Below are 12,412 nucleotides of genomic sequence, written 5' to 3'. Positions count from 1 at the left end.
CGATGGGGTGAAGCTTAAATTCATTTGGTGTTGTTTTACTTATATCTTTCCATTGTTATTTAGGAATGTAATTTATCAGTCTCTTATCGGCATATGTGCATCCTGTGCGGATTGTCTTGATATAGCCTTAAGTCACAAGCTTTTTAAGCAAAGATAGGACGAAATATGACCAAACAGAACAAAACACGCGTTCTGAATTCCACTGCTAGCTATTATCCAACTTTGCTTAAAAAGCTTGTGGCTTATGGCTATATCGAGGCAATCTGCACAGGATGCACACATATGCCAACAAGACACGATCAATTACAGTTCTAAACAACAAAAGGAAGATACAAGTAAAACAACACTAAGTGAATTCATTAGTATAATATATACAAGAATAATCAAATACAATATCCAACAAATTATACAGAAATGAATTATCTCCTTGACTAAGTATCAAAGTTTATGAGTAATCTTGTTAACAATGTTCATGTTCAGTATTAGATTTATCTAGTCACTATTCAATTATCAACTTCTTTGAAGAACTACAATTCTTGATATCCTTTATAATTCATTATTTGAGTAAAATGGTTCAATAAAGGTTGGTGATAGTGGTGATTATGGTGGTGATGGTATTGTTGTTGGTCATATTTGAATGCTTTTTCCTTTCCATTCAGTTCTTAAACAAGATTAGAATTGATAATCGGTTGAAATACGAATGATGAGGATTAGTATTCTTGGAGTTCTTAATCCGTGACCTTCCATCAATCATCTTCAAACAGATTGCGTCATCTTTAATTATTTATAAGACAGTTATTCTATCTGATTACTATTGTACTGGATGAGAACAAAAGTGGGAACAATCAAACGTAATCACAAATGATTGATCACCGGATGGTGATCAATGTCATGTGTATCAAGTAATTACTAGTGCAGGTCGAATGCTATCGACCATGTTGCAATGCAGCCCGGATAGTTCAGTGGTAATATCTCTGACTGTGAAGCTGGATGACACGGGATCGAATCCTTTGGAGAGCACTAGGTCCCTCAAGATTACAGGTACACCGTACTGATGAGTGCCAAGTAACACGAAACCTTGGTCGAACAAGGTTTCCTGTCGACTACCTCCAACCACCATCCAATCACAATCGAATGTATTTAAAAACAAAATTACAGAATCTTTTAGTAAGATTTCAGAACCATTCTTCATTTGTAGAATGTCAATCAATCATCTCAGACTTCATTGTTCTTTCGTTTCCATACCAATCATTCTCTGTTCTCGTTCTCTTCAATCTTTTTATTACCTTCAGTTGCTAAACATTTCATTTTCGATTGATGATATATACATATAGTTATCACTAGCATACATCACAGTGATATATCGAATTCATTGTGAACATGATAGATTTTAATATAATAATGTTCAATTTAAAAACTTTCATGAAATCATTCATGATATACTTAAGGATAATGTTTATTTGGTAGTAAATTTAGTAATATCTTACATACTACTTATATCTATCAATATCAGTAGTACACACAACGCACTACATTATTATAAATTAATCATTAAAATGCAATTAACAAAAATTGTAATAAAATTTATAATACTCATTAAAAATTAATTAATTAATTAATTGGGATAGAACAATTTGGATTTCGTTTGATCCACTCTCCCACCCTCTCTCTCCCTCACTCTCTCTGTCTGTCTATCTCTTTTTCTCTATTTAAACCAGCTAATCATGGTTATTCATAAAACGATAAGAGAATAACTATTACCTATTTAATGACAATATAAAAAATAGAATTATAATGTGATATAAATAATGAATATAAAGTGTATATAAGTATATAAGTAGTAAGGTAGGTTATAGAGAAAAGAAAAGAAAGTTGAATAATGATAACTAAACACTAAAGTATAGAGATAGATAATAAGTAAGTAAGTAAGTAAGTAAGTAAGTAAGTAAGTAAGTAAGTAAGTAAGTAAGTAAGTAAGTAAGTAAGTAAGTGAGTGAGTGAGTGAGTGAGTGAGTGAGTGAGTGAGTGAGTGAGTGAGTGAGTGGTGAGTGAGTGGTGAGTGAGTGAGTGAGTGAGTGAGTGAGTGAGTGGTGAGTGAGTGAGTGAGAGTGAGTGAGTGAGTGAGTGAGTGAGTGAGTGAGTGAGTGAGTGGTGAGTGGTGAGGTGAGTGAGTGAGTGAGTGAGTGAGTGAGTGAGTGGAGGTGAGTGAGTGAGTGAGTGAGTGAGTGAGTGAGTGAGTGAGTGAGTGAGTGGTGAGTGGTGAGTGAGTGAGTGAAGTGGTGAGTGAGTGGTGGGTGAGTGAGTGAGTGAGTGAGTGAGTGAGTGAGTGAGTGAGTGAGTGAGTGAGTGAGTGAGTGAGTGAGTGAGTGAGTGGTGAGTGAGTGAGTGAGTGAGTGAGTGAGTGAGTGAGTGAGTGAGTGAGTGAGTGAAGTGAGTAGTGAAGTGAGTGAGTGAGTGAGTGAGTGAGTGAGTAAGTAGTAGTAAGTGAGTAGTAAGTAAGTAAGTAAGTAAGTAAGTAAGTAAGTAATACATTGAATTTTAACCCAATCTTTATTCTTATTTCTTTGAATAGTTTGTTATTACAATCTACTTCCTCTTTTTTTATGTCCTTCATGATACTCATTAAGTGGTCATGACTTTTATCTTCATTCATTCATTCATTCGTTTTATAGTTTTTATTGCTCAGTTTGATATGGTAACTTAAACCTTCCTTTTTCTCTGCTTAATTTATACCTGTCGGATACTGATTTAATAACAAAACATAAAACAATCATTTGTATCTTTAAAATTAATTTTAATCATAAATCTCCCTTTAAATAAACAAACAAACAAACGATATAAAAATAACTTAAACCTTCACCCCCATTGTACAAGTTGGTTACTATCTGAATTTAGTAGCTGAATGGATGAAGTGATAGTGTTTGAATTAAATGGTGCTGAGTTCGAGTCCCGGAATGAATATCAACCCTAAAATACAAATATATTCAACTGACATGTCTCAAAGTAAGATGAAATTTCACACGTTTTAGATTCTACTGTTAGTTACTATCTATCTTTTCTTATACTCATTTCAAGTGATGTTGTTGTACATTGTCTATTTAACAAATATATAATAATACAAGTTTGATCATCGTAATTATATTATTTTGTAATGTTTTATTCAAATGGTTAAAAACAATAAAGGTTTGAAGGTTCCACAAACGGTGAGAATACTTCACTAGACTTTGATTTGCAGAACTTACATGGCGTAAAATTTATGTGTTGGTTGGCCGAACTAAAACGTGGCATCAATGCTTGAAGTCACTAACTTCTGGTCTTAGGTCTGTTGGTAGATGCAGACTATTTGGTTGGGATCCGCATGACTATTGTAACCAATGGTTGGAGACTCTGAGTGACTTAGCTCAGAATCGATCACAATGGAGTGGGTGTATACACACACCCTCTCTCTTACTTTAAACTATCAGATTAAAATCGTATCATATGTTCCTTTCTACGAACTAATTCCTTCTTCGGGTACTATATCCCTATATGCAATCTTTCTTTTATATATTACCACCACTACTTCTATGAATCCGGTGTTCATCTTGCTGTGCTAATGCGGTATGGCAACTTGGACTGATGCATATATGTGCCTGGTCCTACGTTGTAGCTGACTGACTGACTGACTGACTGACTGACTGACTGACTGACTGACTGACTGACTGACTGACTGACTGACTGACTGACTGACTGACTGACTGACTGACTGACTGACTGACTGACTGACTGACTGACTGACTGACTGACTGACTGACTGACTGACTGAGGGTCGGGATACTACCCAAGTGCTCAAACAGAAGCAGGTGGTTTTCTTAGTAGGTCTGGTCCTACATTATAACTGACTAATTTGAGTATATTCAAGTATCCTCACTTAGATTTTCATTCATTACAATACATTCTAATAAAGTGTAATTTATATCTATGATGAAACTATTTAAAAGTTATGTACACTTCATCAATCACAACTTCATAATGATGATTGAGCTAAACTTTTCTTCATTGTTTCTTAATTTTGTTTAGATATATTCATGAATAATTTATATGAGAAACGTATTCATCATCTTTGGAAGGAAACTGATGGGTTTGTTATACAACAATCATTCTTTATAATAAAGAACATATAAATGAATAATAAATTATCAATCAATTAAAATTGATGACCCCCCTTTTTTGTTGGTTTTTGAATGAAGTAAATAGTCAATATGACAGAATGATGTTACTTTTGAAAGTTAAAACTTCTAAATCTAATAAAGATAAATAGTGGTTAACAATGGAATTCAATTTGGCCAGAGTCACTTCGTCCTATTTGGAATTCGTCAGTTAAATGTACCGATATCTCAGATACAAGATACAAGTAAAACAACATTAAGTGAATTCCTAATCTAACATTCATGGATTGGTTGAGGTTGGACATTAACACCATTGGATGCCAGCCAGCTCAATGGTCCAGTAGGTTAAGCGTTCGCGTGCGAGACCAATAGGTCCTGGGTTGGAATCCCGAGAGTGGGATAGTGAATGCTCACTGATGAGGAGTCACACAATAGGGCGAAACGGCCGTTCAGTGCTTCTAGGTCTAACATCAATCGGTTCATGATCTCAATCAATAGTATTTGTTTATTGATTTATATAAAAATGATTTTCAATTCACAGGATACCAATCAATCTGTTAAGTTAGATTGATATGGTAAATGGATCAATATTAGACCACCATTGAAAACCTAGAAGCAATGGAACTTCTCATTGAGGCAATGACTCACTGAAGACAATGGAGGACGAACCGTTTCATCCCAGTATGAGACTTGTCAGCAGTGCGAATCCAAACGGATTCGAACACAGTACTTTCAGTCTGGTGTGAGAACGCCTAACCTCTAGACCACTGAACTTACCGGCATCCAATGGTGTTAATGTCTGACTTCAACCAATCCAAGATATTGCGCGACCATCTTTCATTGCCTCTGATCGGTAACTACCTTATACCAGACACGATTGAACTCCAGTGGTCATGATTGCGCAGTAGAACTCAGAGAATTATCTCTCGAAGCTAGTTACTAGTGAGCACATAATAATGATCAGTATAGGGATTTGTGAAAATTATAGTCCAGTGCATCCAGGTTTTCAATGGTTGTCTTATTTACTTAAACACATAAACATTGGTACAAGGAGGCACCAAATACATATGCGCCACATAAATCATTCAGTTTATGTGAGGGCTTGGATACTGCCTGGGTGTCCAGACCGAAGTAGGTCGTTTTCTTATGGGGCCACACCCGGAGCCTTCGACCTAGAGGTCCAATCCACAACGCAATCTAGCAACGTTGGGGGATGCAGTTCGATGGTATTTGGTGACCAACAATCGGTTCATACGCCATTTGTTTCCTCAGGATACTGGAGCCCATGTGTACCATTGATTTGGAATCAAGATTTTCCAACCTCCCTAGGTAAACCCTCCATGTCCACTAACTTGCTTTTCATCCTCTCAATTTCGTAAACAACATCCGTGGTATGAGAAGGCATTGAGTAGGACTTCCCTGGCTTATACACTTTGATAATCTACTGAATTTAGTTCAAAATCATGAAGTTGATCTTCATTACATTTCAATTGACTAATTACATTGATGATGTTATAGGCAATTGAAATAGCGAGTGTTTTTCATTTATTAAGTTCATGAATCGATCTCATATAAGCTACGGCTCTAGAACCGCATCTCAATACTTAAACATTGTGGTAACTTTAGAAATATAGCATCTGTAATTCCCTCCAACCAGGTCTTCAAACTCGAGCTCAATAGTTTCATCTCATCCGCGTTTTCTTTAAGATACAGTTGTTACAGAGTCCGTCTAGTCGTAAGTAAGTAAGCAGTGCGCATCCGCAACCCCGCATCGTGGGATTCGAACACAGAACCTATCAGTCTCGCACGCGAGCGCCTAACCACTAGATCGCTGGACTTACCGGCATCCAACGGTGCTAATGTCTAACTTCAACCAATCCACAAAACTGAGCGGCACATCCACCACTGTCATCAGTCAGTTACTGTCTCAAAACAGACCCGGTTTAACTCTACTGGAAAAGGTGGATGCCACTTTCATCTTCGCTAACATGAATATCAATTGGATGTTAAATGCCATGGTATTTCTTCCCTCATATCAATGCATCTGGACTATTGTGGACACATTCAGTCAGAAAAGTGTTGAGATTTTGGGTAGAGGAAGTGTTAAGAATTTCTAGGAGCTTGGCAGTCAGGTTAATTAGCGATTAACAAACACATTGAAATTAACCTAATCTATCAACCATCCAGAATATTCATGAACAAATATAGGACCGAAAATCAAATCAAAGGGAGATGTAACCAAAATAAAGAGGTAGACAATAAAATGTTAAAGGTCAACAATAACTAATCAAGATCGAGGTTGACAGGACAAGCTGTGATGTTGTCCAAAAGAACGATGAAAGCTCCACGACTTAACCATCCGGCTCCGAAATTAATATTCCACCCAGATCATTTACTTAAGCTAAAAATTTTCACCACTTCAAAGAAATTAATGGAAATTTTTGGTCCATTTGATTCAGTAACTGCGGAAATAAATATCCCTTCTATACGTATACGAAACTTCGTTTAGACGACAAAAAGGTCTAGTTGCCATGAATTATATGTCAGAAGACCATTTAACAAGTAATGGCTCAATAAGTGGGAAATAATAAGACGATTATGTAATGATCTATTTAATTAACTAACTGTAGTTCAAAGGTTTCAAATTCTTTCAAAGGTCTTGAAAACTTGCTCTTGAAATTTGAGTTCTGACGATTGTTCTCCAATGAATATCCAAGTGAATCCGCTTGGTGCTTAATGTCGGAAATTGAATACAGTTCTTGAAGTTGCTTAGAAATGAAATTATTTCCAAGTACCTCCACATATGTTTTATCCAGTATCTTGGTAACCACTTACGAACAGTAGTTTCCATATTTCTGATCACAATGATTAAACGAATGACAAAGCAACTTAATTGTTGAATATTTTCTATGAATAAAGTCAAACCTAAAATAAAATCCGGAAAATTCTATTCAACAATTTGAACATATATGATGAATATATGACATTTTATGAATACTAATTTATACTACTGACTAATAACCAGTAGTTTGATTATACCAACAACTTATGTACCTCATCGGTTGCAATAAGTAATATTACTTCGTTGAAATGATCTACTTATCCCCATCCATTTGTGGCCTCACTTTCATATTTTTATTTGTTTTTACAAGTTAATGGTGTATTTTCCAACCTCAACCCTGATTCATTCTTTTTCTCCATGTCCTTTGAAAACTCCTGCTTAATTTACTATTTCAATGCCTTAGTTGTTATCGTAAATTACCTAATATTCCTGTTAGACAGATACCCATTCTCCTCTTTGCTACTTATACTCCCCCTTTGTATGGTGGGCGTATCGCACAGACACCTCATAATACGATGCTTTGGAAGAGTTCGTTTATAAGTCATTTACTGTCAAACAAATTTCGTCTTTTAGTTTTGGAGTTTTGCATGCAACTGTGTTATCAAATTAGAATCAAAGAACGAATTCCATAGTTTACTTCTAAACTGAAGGCGTCATTCCACAATACACAAAACGGTGAAAATGCCAGAAACACCAAATTAGCATAATCTGTGTCTATGGAGACATGAGAAAAAAGAAAAAGACAGGTAGAAGTGAAGTATTTATCTTCTCCTGTCTTTGAAATTAGTTCATCCATCATTTTTTTCGGAATAAGACCTGGTCAATATAAATATTTTAGTGTTATCCATTTGACTAGTTAGTTAAGTTCAGTAAAGACCGGATGGCTTTGGTTCGATTCCCAATCGCGGAGTCGTGGGTGTGCATTGTTGAAGTGTCCCATCGTAGGACGAAACGGTTGTTCTGTGTTTCTAGATAAGTTCGTGACCTCTACAAAATACAGAGATCTCCATAATCGCATGCTGAAATATGGGTAGTTGTTACCTTATAAATGAAAAGTTCTTTTGAAACTTTTGGGTTTTTTTAGTATAGATTTTAGAGTTTGACTTGATATATTTTCTAATTGCCATTCGAAGGTATAATCTCTGCTATTTTTAGATGGGACACAGGCTGATCGAATGAAGTTCTGTCTAAAAATCACCTTACCTTCAACTGTATTTGACCACGATAAAAAGAAAGTGAATAGGTATATCACAGAACGAACATAAAGCTGTTTTTAATTCATTTTTGTATTGGTTGTTTGAATCTTCCCATTGATGTTTAGGTATATAATTGATCAGTCCCTTAGCTAAGTGGATAACGTGATGGCGTTTGAAGCGAATGGTACTGGGTTCGAGTTTTGAGGTGAACATTAACTTTGGGATGAATGTATATCCAACTGACAAGTGCAAAATAGGACGAAACGCCCGTCCGGTAATCCACTGCTAGCCACCATCCATCTCTTCTGAAAATAAAGCTGGTTAAAGATCTCGGAATATTTGGTTGGTAGCTGGCAGTGTAATCCAAATCGGTAAATCAGACACTATCAGTGCAGAGTCTGGCAAAGATGTCCGTTTGTCCAAGATGTCACGCTATGGAATAATCAATTAAATTGAGTGTCAACTAAATTAGTCATATTTTCTGAAGGTCAATGAAGTGGACGATGATGAACCAAGAGCGATGATAACGGCATAAAGATATGTGAATAAAAATCACAAAGACAATAATATTTGACTAAAAAAGATTATACGTATATCGGCTAATTAAGATTACTACTTTTTGATTGAGATCAGGAACCGATTGATATAAGACCAGCATTGAAATCCTGGAAGCACTGGACGGTCGTTTCGTCCTATTGTAGAGACAGGTAGAGACAGTACAATGGAAAGTGGTCGCGCAATTTCGTGGATTGGTTAAGGTTAGACATTAATACTATTGGATGCTGACCAGCTCAGTGGTCTCGAGGTTAAGCGTTCTCGCGCGAGACCGATAAGTCCTGGGTTGGAATTACGCGAACGGGTCGCACACCGCTGAGGAGTTCCACAACAGGACGAAACGACCGTCCAGTGCTTCCAGGATTTTAATGCTGGTCTAACATCAATCGGTTCGTGATCTCAATCAAAAACTTAATAATCTCCACAACTCTATACTGATAAGATTACTATTGTTTTATTGGCCTGAAGTTAATCAACATAAGTGAAAGGGTTGAACATATTTCATATACACACATAGCTCCGACGTTTTTAATCCAAGTAGGTGTTGCCCCTGTAATATGGAAGATTTTGAGTCGAACCGACTTCAATTTTTTTAAAAATACTAACCTGATAAGCTGAAAATGACTGATTAGTCTTGGTACGATGACCAGTTTGCTTCAAATGGACTAGTATTGAATTGTTTACTGTCTTGACTACACTTTTACTTAGCCACCCTGGAAGTTGTTGATGAGCACAAAACTGTAAATTCTAATATAACTTGCTTCATTAGACTAGTCAAATTGATAGATATAAAACCAGGTATCCATTCTAGGCCATTCATCTTTTAGTCTCAATGTCACCACTAGGCCCATAAAAAAACACTAGTCTTAGTTTTTCAACATTGAATGTTCTATGTTATCTCTAGATTAGTATTTCAATGACTGCATCACCTGTGAACTACAGGCTTATAAAGAGGGATTTATAAATCAAAAACTAAATACAAATAGTGAAAAAGGGATCTCTTTTCATCCACTTAAAATCTATACACTTTAGTGATGAAGTTTTGATTACTATGATGAAATTGAACCCAATCATTGAAGTAGATTATCACTATTCATGAAAAGTACGAGCTTTTATTCTTTTAGTGAAAACACTATTTACTCTGCAAGGTAAATTATAAACTACTTCAATAAACTATCTATGATTACTTCGAATCCGTTGGTCAGACAATATCAGAAACAACTTACTGTGGAGGAGAACAAACCAGATTCTAACGGAGGAAGAAGCGATGGAAGTGAATAAGACACATATTGAGGAAAGCACCCAACTACATCACAAGGCAACCCCTTGTAGTGACCTACTTTTATCAAGAGAACGTGATTGGTGTAATGGAAACAATTATTATTACAACCAATTGTACCAGGGATTGTTTTACTGTACTTGTTTGTTTAACTGTACCAAAATACATATATTCTTCCTTTGATTGTGACCTTGCACGAATTCGTTTACGCTCAGTAACCACACTTGTACTCCTTTGGCACGATCTCGGTATTCTTTCGATACCACGAGATTGCCAACAAATACTTCTTGACTACAGCCATCAACTGCCTTCTGATATTTGGCTTACGGGGGTTCTTATCGGTTAACTGGCACGTAGACTTCCTGTAGTGGTGATCATTGTCAACCGCGACTCAACGCCAAACTACACCTTCATCACTTGGGATCCTCAAGGCCAAAGGAGGAGAGGAAGATCAAAGAGCATATTACACCGAGAAATGGAGACAGACATGAAAAGAATGAACAACAATTGGATAGAAATAGAAAGGAACGCCGAGGATAGAGTTGTTTGGAGAATGCTGCTTGGTAGCCTATACTTCATTGTGAGTAATAGGCGTAAGTAAGTAATCTATAATACGGAGGACCTGTCCTATTAAAGCCAGGAATGTCCTGTCATCTGGATTGTGGATTTGAGACATACTAACCAACGAAATTGATACCATAGTATAACTTAACATATTTATCATGAACTCACTAAAGTGATTGTATTAAAGAGTTAGAATGCCTCCACTACCTAATAAACCACTTTGTAAATCCATTCAAAAACAACAAACAAAATATATACCATTGTGGTTTCCCCACCTGGGTTCGAATCCCATTCCCGTAACCAGTTGTTATATCTAGAGCCTAGATTCTTAATATAACGCGTATAACTTGAGCAATTGAACGCTAGAATCCTCCCAAGTCACAAATCAGAAGACAACTGAGAGGAATGTTATTCCAAACAATATCAATGATGGTACAAAACTCTCAAGTATTTATAGTTTATAGTAGAAACAAGATCTTCATTATAATTATCCAATCCGTATACAGGGGGTTATTAACATTAGTCTAATAGGGAAGTTACACATAGGGATTCTAGAATATTCTTCCAAAAAGATGATTGAATAGAATATCTTCAGCTCTTTCTGAACTTTTTAAAGCTCTCTCTTCAGTTCACCTGTCAACCATCCCCATATATATCCATTCAAAAACAACAAACAAACAAATATACCGTATGATTTACACTAACACCCACTAGGTCATATGACTTGGTGATTTCTCATGAAAGTATGACCTTGAGATATTGATTATTTTTATATATTCAGTATATAGCATAGTTACAAATATAGTTTGTTTACTATTAAGAGGAACATATTACGTAATCATCATCATCATCATTATTATTATATTGCAATTCTATGAACCATAGCAACATATTAGCTATTAAACATTCATGTTTCAATCATGAAAATAATCATGAAAACTATATATGTGTTATGAATAAAACTCCTGAAAAGTGTTTAAAATGTAATAGAACCTTAGAAAATGAAATGATTGCTCAATTGTTGCCACCCTATTCAAATGCACATCAATCAATATTGTTTACATCATATCCATTATCTAGGATTGCATTTATTTCATCAGATAGTAACAGTAATACTAGTAATAATAGTAGTACTAATAGTAGTAGTATTGTACATTATCAACCAAATACAAATTTACATTGTGGTGTAGTTGATTCACAAGGTAAAGTCTATCATTATACAAATCAATATGGTATACAATATGATACAATTGGTTGGGAACAATCTATCATTATCAATGTATCAGAAGTTACTAAATCTGATAGTTTAACATCATTCAAATGGAATGAAATTATTTATAGTGTTGTGAATGATTTCAAACAATCTCATCCTAATAGAATGATACAGTATGATGATTATGATTGTTTAGATTTTGTTGTGGATATAATCAAATATGCTATCAATGATCAACAAATCAATCGTATCTTAATAGCACAATGGTTATCCATACACCTTGAATGGATTATATTATATGAGAATATAAGAAAACAATTAAAATATGGTTCATTACAAGTGATTAGTAAACTTCATCATATTGTGTGACTTGTCAATTGTAATGTCATTTACTTATTGATCAATTGAATATATGGATCTATTTCATTACTCTATGGTGGTCGGTATTCGATATAATCCTTAAACTTCGTATACAGTTCGTCTTGATAACCGTTCTATATAACGCCCCAACGGTATATTAATCAGAAGGCGAATACGAAGCGTTGATTATGTTTATTACGAGACCGCACACATATATCCAAATGTACAGATGCGTTAAACAAGCATAGAAGAGTT

At 35.4% G+C, this 12,412-nt stretch overlaps 1 protein-coding gene across 1 annotated transcript; it reads left to right on the top strand.

The window, feature by feature from the left end:
• Window positions 1-11,396: 11,396 nt before the first annotated feature.
• Window positions 11,397-12,166, top strand: MS3_00004775 (uncharacterized protein; the record flags this gene model as incomplete). The annotated part of the gene is made up of 1 exon (XM_012942512.2): window positions 11,397-12,166. The coding sequence occupies exon 1, from the start codon at window positions 11,459-11,461 to the stop codon at window positions 12,164-12,166; it is 708 nt and encodes a 235-aa protein (XP_012797966.1). The 5' UTR covers window positions 11,397-11,458.
• Between the last annotated feature and the right edge of the window lie 246 nt (window positions 12,167-12,412).

Source organism: Schistosoma haematobium, chromosome 3 (assembly GCF_000699445.3).
Source record: "Schistosoma haematobium chromosome 3, whole genome shotgun sequence".
Taxonomy (NCBI): Eukaryota; Metazoa; Platyhelminthes; class Trematoda; order Strigeidida; family Schistosomatidae; genus Schistosoma; species Schistosoma haematobium.
This window is presented reverse-complemented; position numbering and strand designations above follow the sequence as displayed.